Genomic DNA, 17,739 nt, shown 5'->3' with positions numbered 1-17,739 from the left:
AATGGTACAGACATGATACTAAAAACACACATTCAGCTTTAACCCTGCGGTGAACACTTATGCTGAATGCATCACAGTTAAGACATCACATCATTGGCTGGTACATAGATATAGATATATATACACTGTATATATATATATATATATATATAAATATATATATATATTCATATCAGTTGTCTGTGAAAATTAAAGCTACAAAGGATTTTTGTTGCTGTTAATAATCTGCTGCCACTTGTGGAGATAGCTCAGATCATCTTTTGTTTACCAAACAAATGCAGGAAAAAAAAATGAAAGTTGTCCATCAGACTAACGCAAAAGCAGTTCCAGCACATAGGTCATCTATAAAACCTCAGTTATGTATCAGCAGTTAACTCCCCCATCATTTTTGGTTTATGCAAGGTCGCGCAATCCTAGTTTGTGGTTGGTCATGGTGATTTTTTGCACAAAACTGTCCATTTAATCCCCAAATTCCCTTTTAAAATCACACAAAAAAAGTCTACAAGAGAAAGCAGCAGCAGCAAAAAACAAACAAAAAAAAAAAACAGCTGAAGTATTTTCTTTTTAAATACAAGTTTAACATGGACTGGGCGCACAGCTGTTTAAAATTTCAGTTTCTGCATTTGTTTGTGAAGCAAACCAAAAAATACTGGTACCGTTGAGTTCAAAAAATGTCATGATCACTTTAATCCATTCAAAATAAATTAAAAATACAGATAGGCACTGGTGCAACCCCTCAGGTTTTTGTTTCCTCTTAAAAACAATTAGTTGGCACATTCATATAAAACAGTCAAGAAGAACTGAATAACTAGCGCTGTAGCATGATGTAATAAAATACTTTTGTTTCCCCATACGTTGCCAGGGACACAAGACACACATGACCATGGTCGGTACAATAAGGTATCTGCATGAAATGAACACAAAACAGGCAGCTGGGAGTGAGGGTTTTTAAAAAAAAAAAAAAAATTGTTTGCTCTATGGTGTCTCCCGTTACTGCTCCTTCTTGTTTTCTTTCAAATCGTCTGTGGCTTCATCCAAAGGCTCTTTGTCGCTAAGGGCAGCCTTTTCTTCATACCTGCATTTGGAAACGAGATGGAAATTAAAGTCATCTGGAAAATTACCAACATAAATGCTGACACTTAGAAAGTGAACTGCTTTCTTTTTCTCCATCATCCCCCAAAGGCCTGGCATCTCAGAGTCAGAATGATGATCCTTGGTCCCAAATTCCTGTTCCTCTAATGAAGCCTTTGCTTGACAACTAGTTGGCATGAGCAACACATCAAGTGCCCACGGCTCACTTCCAAGAAATGGAAGTTAATTAAAGGGAAAACTGCTTGAAGGCAGTACGGTTCAGGTTTTGATTTATGGTCCGTTCCCCATGATGCCCAATCTCTTCTGAAGCCTCAACAGCCCTGGGCTCGGGAAAGGAAAAGGGAGACAAAGTTTGCAGTCCCGTAAGAAATAAGAGCAGCAAACTATACAGCACTGAGCCTGTCCTGCCATTCAATACATTCATGGCTGATCTTCTGCCTCTACTCCACTTCCTCCCGATCCATAATCTTCAATTCCCTGGGACACCAGAAATCTGTCCAGCTCAGCCCCAAATATATTTAATAAAGGAGTATCTGCAACCCTCGAGAGTGAAGAAATTTCTCCTCCTCTCAGTCCTAAAACATTTATCCCGAGATTGGTGGGAGTGCACAGTGTTGTAGATTCCTCAGTCAGGGAAAACCGTCTCAGTGTCTAGTCTGTCAAACATCTCCCCTTGTATGTTTCAATGAGGTAATCTCACTCTTCTCAACTCCTGAGAGCATAGAGCCAACTTAACTCAGCCTCTCACCCCAATATTGATCCAGTGACTCTTGCTGGGGTGCGGAAGTGCCCATGTGTGGATATAAATGGAGGACAAGCTTGGGTAGGAGAAGCTCCTGGATTCAACAGCCCGCCAACATTCATAAACGTGAAATGGCCAAGTTATAGAAGGCTGGCAGCACCTTTGGTACCATACTGCACTAGGGCGGGAAGTGTGAGTGGCCAGGATATAGTCTGCTCTTTTGGGAAAGAGGATGAAAGCAAAAGAATGACAGCCAGCAAAACAAATCGACCCCAACATATCCAGCCCCACCCCCACAATAAAGTTGATCAAAATCCTTCTTCAGGTTAACGGCAAACAATTCAAACAGCCAGAAAAATAAATGCAAAAAAGTTAAGAGTGCAACAATCACAATAGCTGGATCCACTTGTGCATTCTTCTCTGACAATGCCTCCATTTAAAAATTATTTTCTTGTTCTCCAATCCTTACATGGCTTCACCTTCCCAGTCTCTATCCTCTTCCTCTGCCCAATTCTGGCTTCTGGCACATCTCCCCATTTACACTGTGTCACCAATGGTGGCAATGCCTGTGCCGCACACTCTGGAATTTCCACACAAAACCTTACTGCGTACCTCTCCAGCTAAGATACGGGCCAAGGTCTAACCCTGACCAACTGTTCGTCCTTGGTTGGGACTAATGGCACCTTTGGTAACCATCTATGTGGCTCAATACCAAACTCTGCCCGTGCAGTCTCTCAGGACATTTTAAGATGCTGCAATTACGACATGTTGTTGCTGAAAGGAGATGGGTTGTGTATTCTCAATGAAACCTCATTCTGCAGCCACTCGCAGAGACTGAAGTTAATTACACCAATTACTTACGAAGATTCAGAGATTTGTGACTGGTCAGCTGTGGTGTGTTGAAATTAGGTTGGCTCCAATCGTTTTTTTTAAACTAAAGTTAGAGTACCCAATTCATTTTTTCTAATTAAGGGGCAATTTAAAGTGGCCAATTCACCTACCCTGCCCATCTTTAGGTTGTGGGGGCGAAACCCACCCAAACACGGGGAGAATGTGCAAACTCCACACGGACAGCGACACAGAGACGGGATCGAACCCGGGTCCTTGGCGCCGTGACGGCTGCAACTGATTGAACACATCACATGATCGGAGTTCTGCTAATATGGAGATCATCTCAACAGGACATGACACAGCCAAGGATCCCTGGAACACCTGGAACTGAATCCGCACAGCAGTATCAGCAAGAACCAATTACAAATTTTGCCTCCCGATAAAGCAGACAGCTAATCTGTTCCAGGGCCTCAGTTGAACCTGTTTGACATAGAATTTACATCACAGAAACTGGGCTGTGGTAGTACATATGATTTACAAGAACTTTTTTCCACTCATCTTGCCTCCCCATAAACAGCATCCATACAATTTTTCGCTACTATTCCTTGGTTAGAACGTGGAACTTGTACAATCTTTGGGGATTGAAGATGCTGCGGAATGTTTTTTATTGAATCTATTGCCCAGTTAGGCAATCTGGGGAGTCAGATCTCCCACAATCTGCTTTCACAGCTCTTTGCTGCACGCGCGCACCCCCCCCCCCTCCCCAAATCACCATCAGCAGTGAGATGAGAATTTTCTAGTGATGGGACAATGTAAATTGGGGATGTGCCAGAAGCCAGAATTGGGAAGAGGGCAGAGTTCAAGAGGATAGGGAGATGGGAGAGGAGTAAAGCCATGCAAGGATTTGAAAACAAAATAATTTTTAAAGCAGGGTTGTTAAATTCAGTTACACAAGTAGCGCACAAGTACAACCCGCAACTTTCTTTGCTGCAGTGGTCAGGATTGGATTTGTTTATTGTCACGCAAACTGAGGTAGTGAAAAGTATTTTTCTACGAGCAGCTCAAACTGATCATTTGGAACATGAAAAGAAAATACATAACAGGGCAACAAAAAGGTACACAATGTAAATACAGAGACACCGGCATCAGGTGAAGCATACAGGGGTGTAATTTTAATCAGGCCAGTCCAGAAGAGGGTCATTTAGGAGTCTAGTAATGGCGCAACTCGTGTGGCGAGGTTAAGATACAACTTTATTTTTTTTCCTTCTCAGGAAGACGTAAAATGTGCTACAAAGAAGCAGAGGGGAGTTCTCCCTAGTGTTCTGTGCAATATTTATCACCTACATCACCAAAACAGATTACCTGAACCAATATTTCAATGCTGGGACTTGGGATAATGACAGCTGTTTCGTCTCCGAACTTTGCAGCAACATCCCCCCCCCCCCCCCCCCCAAAACACATTTTCATTTTAATGTTTCATAGAATGGTATAGCAGAAGAGGAGTTCAGTCAACACACTGTACATGTGGGAGCTGTTAGAAATAGCCATACAAGTGCCATTCCTCATGCCTTAACCCCAGTGTCTTGGAAAATTTGTCCTTCCAACCACTCCTGTTCGGTAGTATATTCTAGACACTAACACACAGTGCGGGAGGGGGGAATATTATCTCTGATATTTCTTTTGCTACATTATAACAATTTATTTTCTTCCTTGTTGCACATCTTAGCACCTTCCTCCGTCCAAGTCAGCCACAGAATTTACCTGACCAGCTCTTGTCAATTCTGCTTGCACATCATCGGGCAAGAGGAACATGACGCAACAATCAATCGACTTTTCATACTCCTCTCAAAACAGCAAGTGATTTACTGAGCAGACTGGCTACAGGTCTGCAGTGCGAAGCATAAACAATCAGCATGAGACGCGCAATTCTTCTGACACGCGATGGGCACGTGGTTAGCACTGTTGCTTCACAGCTCCAGGGACCCAGGTTCAATACCCAGCTGGGTCACTGTCTGTGCGGCGTCTGCACGTTCTCCCAGTGTCTGCGTGGGTTTCCTCCGGGTGCTCTGGTTTCCACCCAGAAGTCCCGAAAGACATGCTTGTTAGGGGAATTGGACATTCTGAATTCTCCCTCTGTGTACCCAAACAGGTGCTTGAGTGTGGCGACTAGGGGATTTTCAAAGTAACTGCATTGTAGTGTTAATGTAAGCCTACTTATAATAATAACAATAATCTTTATTATTGACACATCAGAGTGGCTCATTCACGCCCACGGTGAACTACCCACACACTTTCACGAAAAGCTGTAATGTCAGGTTTCAAACCCACAAATGAGAAGATCACTACTACCTAGAATGAGGACGATTAATTTGCACTGCCCTGAACCCCCAATCCTGTGTGTTCAAAACAATTAGATAAATGAAAGATTTTGATCCACTGGATGTTAAACCGGCCATGTAGCAACTAGGCTGGTTTCTGCAGACACACAGACAACAGTACATGCTGGAAACACAGGGCATTCAGCATCAGGAACAAAGACAAATTGTTTCAGTTTCGGATGAAGGGTCCCAACTGACGTTTTTTAAAATAAACCTACTTTTTCCTCAACCACTTGACGGCTAAGGAACCTTGCTGCACAGTCCCAGCTTTTCCCAGCTGCATTTCAGCTGGCTAGCTGTCACAGTTTTTCTTTGCATGTCAGAAGTATGAAGAGTGGTATTAATTTCCCAATGGTAACTGTAGTATCACTTGATGCTGAAAACAACTTGGGGCTAGACTTTACTGCCTCTGTGCGAACAGATCGCTTTTAGCTGAAGATCATCTAGTGGCATGGATTTTTTTTACCTTAAAAAATAATTTAGAGTACCCAATTCATCTTTTCCAATGAAGGGGCAATTTAGCATGGCCAATCCACCTCCCCTGCGCATTTTTGGGTTGTGGAGAGTGAAACTCTCGCAAACGCAGGGAGAATGTGCAATCATCACAGGGACAGTGACCCGAGGCTGGGATCAAACCTGGGACCTCGGCGCCATGAGGCAGCAGTGCTAACCACTGCACCACTGTACTGCCCCCAGGAAATGTTTATAAGAATTAAAACCACTTCTAACTCCTGGGTGACTATAGTACTGAGGCGCAGGTGGCAGAGGTTAACACTGTAGCCTCACGCGCAGTGGTTGGTGGTTAGCACTGCTGCCACACGGACAGTGACCCAAAGCCGGGATTGAACCCGGGACCTCGGCACCATGAGGCAGCTGTGCTAACCACTGCGCCGCTGTGCTGCCCCCTCTAGCGGCATAGATAATCAGGGTTTTCATCCCCCAAGGGATGAAGATGAAGGGCCAGAACCCATGATATAAAGGCACCATCACAATCAAAAATAAAAAACAAATAAAGCAAGAAATAGCAATTAGGTGGCCCTGAAGATAGATTTTAAAAGCCTGAAAATTAATACAGTGAAAGTATTTATAGTTTATGTTCTGGGATAGGAGCTCAGTGTAGAAAATTGTGCAACGTGGATGCATGGGAGAATAGAGACAATTCTCTGCAGCCAAGAACGAGTCCAGTCGGCTGTGCTGCTTTGCCGTGCTTGGGTTCAGGGCATCTGCTTGGGGATGGAGAGAAATTTGAAGTAGAGGGGGAGGATCCATTTGCTGTGGCCCATGTGTGTTCCAATGACACAGATAGGGCCATCAAAGAGTTGCTGCGTTGAGAATATGAGCAGCTAGGGACTAAAAAAAAAGCAACACCCAAAAGGTTTCCTGAGCCACTAGCAAACTGACATTGGGTGGGATTTCACGCTAGCGGGATCTTACAGTCCCCCCGATGGCGAGGTGTGCGTTCAACAGGAAACCCCGTCCGCAGTTGGCCACAGGCGAGTCGTCCTTGACCGTTGCGGAACACGCTGTGAAGGGGGAGGAAAATGCCACCTGCAGGGTAAACATGCTTACGGAGATGAAGGTGTTGCTCAAAGACGGGTGCGAGAGAAATGGGTTACAATTCATGGGGCACTGGCACCAGCAGTGGAGAAAATGGGAACTGTACTATCGGGAGGGTCTTCACTAGTGTCGTGCTGGGATCAGTGCTCTGGCAAGTGGTATAATTAGGATAATAGAGGGCTTTGACCTAAATTGAAAAGGGCTAGGGATCACGAGAGGAGGTATAGGCAGTAAACCAAAGGGAAACAACAAGGTAGAGCAGGGTAACAATAGCAGCAATGATAAACAGGGTGTGGCAGCAAGGGACAGAGCTGTCAATTCACCAGCAGATAAGACCAGAGCCAGTAAAGGCAAAAAAAAAAAAACTTTAAAAGGCTCAACATCTGAATACGCACAACATTCATAACAAAATTGAAGAACTTTTAGCGCAGACAGAAATAAATATGTATAACCTGATAGTCGGGTGGCCGGGAGGGTCCGGGGGTGTATTGAGAGATACCTCGAGGCCAATGATAACGGGGCGGTTCGGGTGAGGACGGTCTGGGAGGCATTGAAGGCGGTGATGAGGGGGGAATTGATCTCCATTCGAGGGGGAGAGGGGGGGGAGCAGAGGGAAAGGGAAAGACTGATAGGGGAGATGGTGCAGGTGGATAGGAGATATGCGGAGGCCCCGGAGGAGGGATTGCTGGGGGAGAGGCGTAGCCTTCAGGCCAGATTTGACCTACTGACGACCAGAAAGGCGGAAGCCCAGTGGAGGAAAGCACAGGGGGCTGTGTACGAACACGGGGAGAAGGTGAGCAGGATGCTGGCGCACCAGCTCCGGAAGCGAGACGCGGCCAGGGAGATTGGGGGAGTGAGGGATAGCGCTGGGAAGGTGGTGCGGAGGGGTGTAGAGGTCAATGGGGTCTTCAGAGACTTCTATGGGGAACTGTACCGGTCTGAACCCCCGGTGGAGAGGGGGGAATGGGGCGCTTCCTGGACAAGTTGCGATTCCCGAGGGTGGAAGAGGAGCAGGTGGAGGGACTAGGGGCGCCGATCGAGTTGGAGGAGGTGGTCAAAGGGATAGGGAGCATGCAGTCGGGGAAGGCACCGGGGCCGGACTGGTTTCCGGCTGAATTCTATAAAAAGTATTTGGACCTGTTGGGCCCCCTGTTGGTCCAGACCTTCAACGAGGCAAGGGAGGGGGGGGGCTCTGCCCCCAACTATGTCACGGGCGCTGATTTCCTTGATCCTGAAGCGGGACAAGGACCCTCTGCAGTGTGGATCATATAGGCCGATTTCGCTGCCGACGCTAAGCTGCTGGCAAAGATCCTGGCCACTAGAATAGAGGATTGCGTGCCGGGGGTCATACATGAGGACCAGACGGGGTTTGTGAAGGGAAGGCAGCTGAACACAAATGTGCGAAGACTCCTCAATGTCGTTATGATGCCGGCGGTGGAAGGGGAGGCGGAGATAGTGGTGGTGTTGGACGCGGAGAAGGCCTTCGATAGGGTTGAGTGGGAGTACTTGTGAGAGGTGTTGGAGAGGTTTGGGTTTGGGGAGGGGTTTATCCGGTGGGTGAGGCTGCTCTACGAGGCCCCGATGGCAAGTGTAGCCACGAATAGAAGGAGGTCGGAGTACTTTCGGCTGTACCGGGGGACGAGACAGGGGTGCCCCCTGTCCCCCTTGCTCTTCGCGTTGGCGATTGAGCCCCTGGCCATGGCACTGAGGGAGTCAGGGAACTGGAGGGGTCTGGTGCGGGGTGGGGAGGAGCATCGAGTGTCGCTGTACGCGGACGACCTGTTGCTATATGTGGCGGACCCGGTGGGGGGGGATGCCGGAGGTGATGAGGATTCTTGGGGAATTCGGGGGTTTCTCGGGGTATAAGCTGAACCTGGGCAAGAGTGAGGTGTTTGTGGTGCATCCGGGGGATCAAGAGGAGGGGATTGGTAGGCTCCCATTGAAGCAGGCAGGGAAGAGTTTTAGGTACCTAGGGGTCCAGGTGGCGGGGAGCTGAGGGGCCCTGCACAAGCTCAACCTCACAAGGTTGGTGGAGCAGATGGAGGAGGAGTTTAAGAGGTGGGATATGTTACCGCTGTCACTGGCGGGGAGGGTGCAGTCCGTCAAGATGACGGTGCTCCCGAGGTTTTTGTTCTTGTTCCAGTGCCTCCCCATCCTTATCCCGAAGGCCTTTTTCAGGAGGTTCAACAGCAGTATCACGGGATTTGTGTGGGCGCATGGGACTCCGAGAGTTCGAAGAGTGTTCCTGGAGCGAGGTAGGGGTAGGGGGGGGGGGGTGGGGGGGGGGGGGGGGGGGGGGGGGGCTGGCATTGCCCAACCTCTGTGGGTATTACTGGGCGGCCAACGCAGCGATGGTGCGTAAGTGGGCAATGGATGAGGAGGGGGCAGCGTGGAAGAGGATGGAGGCGGCGTCTTGTGTGGGCACGAGCCTGGAAGCGCTAGTAACGGCGCCGTTTGCCGCTCCCTCCAACGAGGTATACCACGAGCCCGGTGGTGGCGGCTACCCTCAAAATTTGGGGGCAATGGAAACGGCACAGGGGAGAAATGGGGGGCTCAATGGAGGCCCCGATACGGGGGAACCATCGGTTTGTCCCAGGGAGGATTGATGGCGGATTTCTGGGCTGGCAGAGGGCAGGGGTTAGGAGGTTGAGGGACCCGTTTGTGGAGGGGAGGTTCGCGAGCTTGGGGGAGTTGGAGGGGAAGTTTGGGCTCCCCCCGGGGAACATGTTTAGGTACATCCAGGTGAGGGCGTTTGCCAGGCAGCAGGTGGAGGGATTCCCCTTGCTGCCCCCGCGAGGGGTGCGGGATAGGGTGCTCTCGGGGGTGTGGGTCGAGGAGGGAGGATCTCGGACATATACCGGGTAATGCAGGAGGTAGACGAGGCCTCGGTGGAGGAACTGAAGGGGAAGTGGGAAGAGGAGCTGGGGGAGGAGATTGAGGAGGGGACGTGGGCGGATGCCCTGGAGAGAGTGAATTCCTCCTCGTCCTGTGCGAGGCTTAGCCTCATACAGTTCAAGGTGCTGCATAGGGCCCACATGACTGGGACGAGGATGAGTAGGTTTTTCGGGGGCGAGGACAGGTGTGCTAGGTGCTCGGGGAGCCCAGCGAACCACGCCCATATGTTTTGGGCGTGCCCAGTGTTGGGGGAGTTTTGGAAGGGGGTGGCAAAGACGGGGTCGAGGGTGGTGGGATCCAGGGTTGAGCCAGGCTGGGGACTCGCAATTTTTGGGGTTGCAGTGGAGCCGGGAGTGCAGGAGGCGATAGAGGCCGGTGTTCTGGCCTTTGCGTCCCTAGTAGCCCGGCGGAGGATCTTGCTCCAGTGGAAGGATGCGAGGCCCCGAAGCGTGGAGGCCTGGATCAATGATATGGCGGGGTTCATTAAATTGGAGCGGGTGAAATTTGGCCTGAGGGGATCAGTACAAGGGTTTTTCAGGCGGTGGCAGCCTTTCCTGGACTTCCTGGCGGAACGGTAGGAAAAGAGGCCGACAGCAGCAGCAACCCAGGGGGGGGGGGGGGGGGGGGGGGAGAACTGTGCACATGGGTTTGTGGAGGGTGCTATCTCTCTCTTTTTTGGTTTTTCTCTTTGTTCTTTTTCTTTTTTGTTGTCCTTTTTTTTTGAAGTTGCTCTTGAAGCTGGGGGGGTATTGTTCATGGGGTGTTACCGCGGTTGTATGTTAATAGAGCTAAGATGATTATATTTTGTATTTTGTAAAAATTATTTTAAAAAAAAAATAACCTGATAGTCATTATGGAGACATGACTGTAAGATGATCAAGGCTGGAACTTGAAAATCCAAGTGTATTCAACACTTCAAAAAGACAGGAAGCTAGGAAAAAGGTGATGGAGTAGTTCTGTTAATGAAGGATGTCATTAGCACAGTCATGAGAGGTGGCCTTAGCTTGAAAGAGCAAGATAGAGTTTGGATTGAGATAAGAAACAGGAAAGGCAAGAGATCACTTGTGGGGGTAGCTTATAGGCCCCATGACAGTCGTCATACTGTAAGACAGAGTATACAGGAAGAAATAAATGGGGTGTGCAAGAAAGGTACCGCAATAACCATATCGATTGGGAGGCGGCACAGTAGTTAGCACTGCTGCCTCACGGCACCGAGGACCCGGGTTCGCTCCTGGTCCCCGTCACTGTTCATGTGGAGTTTGCACATTCTCCCCGTGTCTGCAAGAGTCGCACCCCCACTACCCAAGGATGTGCAGGGTAGGTGGATTGGCCATGCCAAATCTCTCCTTAATTGGAAAAAAAAATGAATTGGATACCTAAAAATTTTTCTTAAATCTACATGTATGGGAAAATGACATTGACAAAGATAGCATTGAATGTGAATTCGTAAGTATATGCAGGACAATTTCTTACAGCAGTTCAAGAGCCAATCAGGGAGCAGTTGATTCTAGACCTGGTAATGTGCAATGAGGCAGGATTCATCAATAATTTAAGGGAACAAAGCCAGGCAGGTGGTAGAACTGTGAGTGGGGGAGCATTTTGCTGATAGTGGCAATAACGCAGTAAGATTTAATATAGTTATGGAGTGCAAAGATGGACCAGAAATAAAGATTGGGGGGGGGGGAAGGACAATTTAAAGACAAGACAGTATATGGCCATAGCGTACTGGGAGCAGCGGTTTGTAGGAAAATGGACATCAGAAGAGTGGGATTCATTCAAAAAGGAAATAGAGTGCATGGCCAAAGGGTTCCTGCAAAGGTAACAAATCCAGACAACCCTGGCTGTCAACGGATATATAGGATTGGATCAGGGCAAAAAAGGAGATGCTTATTGCAGATGTCTGCGTGGGTTTCACCCCAACAACCCAAAGATGTGCAGGTTAGGTAGATTGGCCACGCTAAATTGCACCTTAATTGAAAAAAAAAATAATTGGGTACTCCAAATTTTTTTTTAAATATGGTTTTGTGAAAAGGAAATAGTGGTTAGAGTTTTTTGAGGAATGACGAGCAAGAGGCGGCACGGTAGCACAAGTGGCTTCACAGTGCCAGAGTCCCAGGTTCGATTCCCCACTGGGTCACTGTGTGCGCGGAGTTTGCACATTCTCCCCGTGTCTGCGTGGGTTTCCTCCGGGTGCTCCGGTTTCCTCCCACAGTCCAAAGACGTGCAGGTTAGGTGGATTGGCCATGATAAATTGCCCTTAGTGACCAAAAAAGGTTAGGAGGGGTTATTGGGTTACGGGGATAGGGTGGAAGTGAAGGCTTAAGTGGGTCGGTGCAGACTCGATGGGCCGAATGGGTACTATGACAAAAAAGCACTGTAACCCGACAAGCCAAATCCCTAACTGGAGACTGTCCCTCATATGGAAATGTTACTCCTCTTCAGAGATGCAACAGCTGCACCATATTCTCATTTTGAATTCATTGAAAAAGCTAAATGTTTTGGTGCTTCAAAGCTAGACAAAAACCTCACTTCAAGACAATGAATTTACCAAGTCCGTTAAGGGTAGCAGTGAAGTCACAGAACAAGATACATTCTATAAAAGCAGAACACTGCAGATACTGGAAATCAGAGATTTAAAAAAGCAGAAAATACTGGAAATGCTCAGCAGGTCTGGCAGCATTTGCACAGAGAAAAGAGTTAATTTTTAAAAATAATAAATTTAGAGTACTCAATTCATTTTTTTCCCAATTAAGGGGCAATTTTCATGACCAATCCACTTACAAGACACATATTTTGGGTTGTGGGGGCGAAACCCACACAAACACGGGGAGAATGTGCAAACTCCACACGGACAGTGACCCAGGGCCGGGATTGAACCCGAGACCTCGGCGCTGTGAGGCAGCAATGCTAACTAACCACTGCGCCACTGTGCTGCCTTAGAAATAGTTAATTTTTGACCTGAAATATTAACTGCTTCTTTCTCCACAGATACTGCCTGATCTGCTGACTACTTCCAGCATTTTTTGCTTTTATTTACGACAAGTTTTATGCTCTATTCCATACACTGTTTGAGTCTCGATCACAGAGGAATCGGAGGACAAAAACGTGGAGCAGATATCGGTCTTTTTTCACTTATTCATTTCTTGGCACTGGCTCAAAAGGACTGACCTGGTCATCATTCTACTTTCTTCCAACACGATCTGCTCTTTGCAGACAGAAAAAAAAATGTCCACATCATACACACAGTTGAGCAGCAAAACTGCAAAAATAATTTAAAAGGAAAATTGGAGGAACGGGACGGACAGAATTGCTCAATTAGAGCCGGGGCTGACTTAATGGACGGAATTGCCTCCTTCTGTCCTGCAATGACCATGACTCTGTAACTGGACAGCTAAAGTGTGTATGGTTCAAACATGAAATTAGTCAGGAGTAGAGTCGTATCCAAGAGCTATTGTGGCTTTAAGTGATTTTACATTTTCTGAAGAGCTGACGTCACAACACTGGATAGGACCCTGTGAAGGTCATAAATGTTTGCCTGAAAAGTGCTTACTGATACCCTGAAGAAACACAGTGATTTCAAATTAAGCTTTCGAAAAAAAGCATTACATTTCTATAGCACAACCAAATAAATCAGAATATTGCTACCCTAAATACGCCCAATTTACATTTCTAAATGTAGTACTGTAATGCCATTTCCAATTATTCAGCATACACAGAATGGCATCTCAGTGTCTACGGCAAGGCAAAGTTAAACTTGAATGTAACTTGAATGAGTTGCATCAGGCAGCTGAACAACAGTGTACAGACGACATGTGATTATGCTGGGCATTATTTTCTGTTCTTCGAATATAGACAGCTGAGTTTAAGTGAGCGGTTAGGTGGATTGTATGTTCTTTCATTTTCAGGATCTGCTTGCAAAATGCTGGAGCCAGTGTTGAAATAAAGCCAATCAGCATAATCCAGCATAGCGATGCCCATGCTGAACAATTAGCAATTGTGACACACATCACACTACTAAAAGCACGGCAGCCAAGCTTTGCTGAGGGTCATGTTAAGGGCATGCAGTTTAAGCTGCTCATTAATGCATTAACAGCTCCACCTTCAAATGAAGAACAAATAATTAAGGGGGGGGGGGGGGAAGAAAGAGAAAAAAACCAGGCTAAGCACAGAGGAAAAGAAACCAACACACAAGAAGCCAGATAAGCTTGCTCAGCAGCAACATGCTGGAAATAATATACAGGCAAAGCATGGCAAGAAGTCGGTGTATACCTGACCCGTTGACTGCTCCACAAGCCCCATCACATGACTACATGGGGCTCGGATTGGTCCGCCTACGGCGGGGGGAGTTGGGCTTTTGCTGCATGGAGTTGGCCAGACTAGCAGGGGAGCCCGAGACAGTGGGAAAGTGGGTGAGTCTTGGCGTGTGTGGCAGGATCTCAGCTGAAGACTCGTAGCTGATTGAGTAACAGGACGTGAAAAGGGAGAGGGATAGGGTAAGAAGAAGAGAACAAAAAAAATGAAGTTTATTAAGAAAAGTGCACAAACAAATTTTTTTTAAAAAAGAACAGCAAATGCAAAACACAGAAAAATCTCAAATCTCCCATTGAAACAAACCTGGCATCACAAATTCCGTTTCAATTCATTCCCAGACTTGAATAGTCAGAAGAAATTTCAGCATTTGAAAACATATTGAGGACAGCAATGATGACTCAAACAAATGCAATAAATTAACACTAAAATTGTATTTATAACTGAATTTGCGACTCTGAAAATCTGAAATTATGTATTACACCTTGGAATGGAGAACAAAAAAAATTTAACCTTCAGTCCCTTCGGGCTGCACGGCGGCGCAGTGGTTAGCACTGCTGCCACATGGCACCGAGGACTCTGGTTCGGTCCCCGCCTCGGGTCACTGTTCACGTGGAGGTTGCACATTCTCCCCGTGTCTGCATGGGTCTCACCCCTACAACCCAAAAATGTGCTGGGTAGGTGGATTGGCCATGCTAAATTGCCCTTTAATTGGAAAAAAAAATAATTGGGTGCTCTAAATTTATGTAAAAAAAAATAATTGGGTACTCATTTTTAAAAACTTCATTCCTTTCTTGCCAACAGTCACCTGGAAGGTAGAGCGGTCACATTTAAACTCAATTCAAAACTGCGCTGGCAAAAATGCAGTGGAAGAATCATCACACAGACACACAATGTGTCATTGCAATGTCAATCTGCTGCACAACAAATTTGTAAAACCATTGTGACTTATTCCTAGATTCCTTTGATTTCTGCTACATAGCACTTCCGATTCAACGGAGGTGGGGAGTAGAACAGCAACAGATAGTTTCCGATCCTGGTTACTATCCAGCAACCCTCAGATGTATTTATGTGGGCAGCATCAGGCTCAGTTATGATACCTAACATGATTGAATAGCCAAGTTGGTAACTCTCAAACATGAAATAGCAGCAGCTTGGAGTAGGCTGAAGGTGTACGGTGCCTGTACCTTTTGGGGGGGGGGGGGGATAGATCTAGTTTTTGAACTTGCTTTCCATTGCCACTTTCTATCTTTTCACTATGCATCTTTCCTGCCCTTTGAGAAGGCGGACAAGATGTATCTTCCATATTTGTCAAGCCAGTGTGCAAAAACAACACAGGTGAATAATATGTCCTTTATTGGGGATGTGGAGATGTGAAACACAAGGAACCTATTAATAACAATCTTGATCTTCATTAAAATAAAGCTCACCATATTGAGGCTTCACTACTGTGGAAACAGAAAATCTATTAATCTTAAACATTAGAAATTACTGTGCCCGTATTTATATAGAGAACTGCATGCTGCACCCAGATGGCCAGCGATTCCTTCCATTTTTAAATTTGCATTAGAGAAAAGAGTTATCATGTGGATAAGATAGCCAACAGCTTGAAAGTACAGGCCCAATCCGTCAGGAACGAGAAAAACTCACCGCGACTTGCATTTCCAGATTTGCACATTCTCCCCGTGTCTGCATGGGTCTCACCCCTACAACCCAAAAATGTGCTGGGTAGGTGGATTGGCCATGCTAAATTGCCCTTTAATTGGAAAAAAAATTAATTGGGTGCTCTAAATTTATGTAAAAAAAAATAATTGGGTACTCATTTTTAAAAACTTCATTCCTTTCTTGCCAACAGTCACCTGGAAGGTAGAGCGGTCACATTTAAACTCAATTCAAAACTGCGCTGGCAAAAATGCAGTGGAAGAATCATCACACAGACACACAATGTGTCATTGCAATGTCAATCTGCTGCGGATCTGGGGACAGTAGAGGAGGCACGTGGGAGCAACAGGAGCATCGGTCTGGTCCCCGGTATGTGACAACCATCGGTTTGCCCCGGGAAGGTTGGACGGGGGGTATTATTGAAAAGTTTCAATAAAATTAGCGATGTTTAATTTTTCATTCAAAACACAGGTCACCCGAGATCCTGTTCGAACGCGTTTGAAACACGTCCCATCTTCACTTCTAATCCCTCAAGAGAATGTTAAAAAAAATATGGTCTTTGGTTCACAATGTTCCTGCAATTTGTTAACAGTGTTGGATCAGACTTGTTCATCAGCGAACTGCAGTGGTTACGTTAAGCTGTGGATTTCTGTGATTCCGCACTGCTCGGATTTCTGGGTAAAGCAAATAAAAAAAGGCCTGCCAGGTTTCTGAATGCTAACCACCCAGTCAGCAACCTCTGTTGGCAACTACAGACCTCTGGAGTGAACAATAACAGTCTTGGCTGCATTGCTTTTCATGAATATGTCGCTGCTCTTTCAACCTAGTGATACCCACACCCGTGAAACAATCAATCAATACCTAGGCTGACATACAAGAGTGGCCTCTTGGGCAACAGATCTGATGATCCACAAAGAACAATGCATGACCAAGAGTCAGCTCAATCGGGGCGGGGAAGAGAAGAAAGAGAGAGGAGGAGGAGGAAATCAGTTCTCTGAAGAGAACACTTCCATTCAAGTTGCTGCAAGGTGTGTTTTTGCACAAAATATCTGCTTTCTGGCGAACCTGCCAGGAATGTTACAGAATAAACAGGATTGATGTAGCACTTAACACAGAAATGTTTCAACGTTCCTTTTTTTAAAGAGGGTAAGCAAGATCATTTTGGGCTTTGTATGGGCGGGCAAGTCCCCGCGAGTGAAGAGGGTGATGCTCGGGCAGAATCGGGGGCTTGCACTGCCGGATTTCAGCAACTATTATGAGGCGGCTAACATAGCCATAAGGAAATGGTGGTGGCCCCGGGAGGGGGGGGGGGGGGGGGGGGGGGGGGGGGGGGTTGAGGCAGCCTCATTTGGGGGTACCAGTCTGGGGCGTTGGTGACGGCACCTCTGCCGTCCCCGCCGGCGCGCTTCTCCACCAGTCCTGTAGTGGTGGTGGCCCTTCGGATCTGGGGACAGTAGAGGAGGCACGTGGGAGCAACAGGAGCATCGGTCTGGTCCCCGGTATGTGACAACCATCGGTTTGCCCCGGGAAGGTTGGACGGGGGGTATCGGGTATGGCAGAGGGTGGGGATTGAGCAGATGGGAGATTTGTTCTTGGAAGGGAGCTTCCCTAGCTTGAGGGTGCTGGAGGCCAAGTTTGGGTTGACGAGGGGGAATGAATTCCGGTATATTAAGGTGCGGGACTTTTTGCGTAGGCAGGTGCCATCTTTTCCACTCTTGCCACTAAGGGGGATCCAAGATAGGGTAGTGTCCAGAGGATAGGTGGGGGAGGGATGTGTCTCGGATATTTACAAGGAGCTCATGGGGGCGGAGGAGACGCAGACTGAGGAACTGAGGCATAAATGGGAGGAGGAGTTGGGAGGGGAGATTGAGGAAGGCCTGTGGGCGGACGCACTGAGCAGGGTAATTGGGACTGCAACATGTGCCAGTCTTGACCCGATTCAATTTAAGGCAGTCCACCGGGCCCACATGACAGTGTCCCGGATAAGCAGATTCTTCGGTGTAGAGGACAGGTGTGTAAAGTGTCTGAGAGGACCAGCAGACCATGTCCATATGTTTTGGGCTTGTCCAAAACTTAGGAGATACTGGCAGGGGTTCAAGGACGTCATGTCTAGAGTACTGAACCGAGGGTGGCAATGAGTCCAAAGGTAGTGATTTTTGGGGTTTGAGGGGCCCCGGAAGTCCAGGGGGAGAAAGAGGCCGACGTCTTGGCCTTTGCTTCCCTGGTAGCCCGGAGACGGATACTTCTAGCTTGGAGGGACTCAAAGCCCCCGAA

General features: G+C 47.2%; 1 protein-coding gene across 2 annotated transcripts in view; it reads right to left on the bottom strand.

Moving 5' to 3' along the window:
- Positions 1-658: 658 nt before the first annotated feature.
- hm13 (histocompatibility (minor) 13) overlaps positions 659-17,739 on the bottom strand; it is a 72,668-nt gene continuing 55,587 nt past the window's right edge. The window contains exons 12-13 of one of the 2 annotated variants that reach the window (XM_038803662.1): positions 13,765-13,949; positions 659-1,075 (exon numbers count right to left, since the gene is read on the bottom strand). In XM_038803662.1, coding sequence (XP_038659590.1) covers positions 13,802-13,949 — 148 coding nt within the window. In that variant the 3' untranslated portion in view covers positions 659-1,075; positions 13,765-13,801. The remainder of the gene's footprint in view (positions 1,076-13,764; positions 13,950-17,739) is intronic. The other variant, XM_038803663.1, reaches the window with a different exon arrangement.

Source organism: Scyliorhinus canicula, chromosome 7 (assembly GCF_902713615.1).
Source record: "Scyliorhinus canicula chromosome 7, sScyCan1.1, whole genome shotgun sequence".
Lineage (NCBI taxonomy): Eukaryota > Metazoa > Chordata > Chondrichthyes > Carcharhiniformes > Scyliorhinidae > Scyliorhinus > Scyliorhinus canicula.
This window is presented reverse-complemented; position numbering and strand designations above follow the sequence as displayed.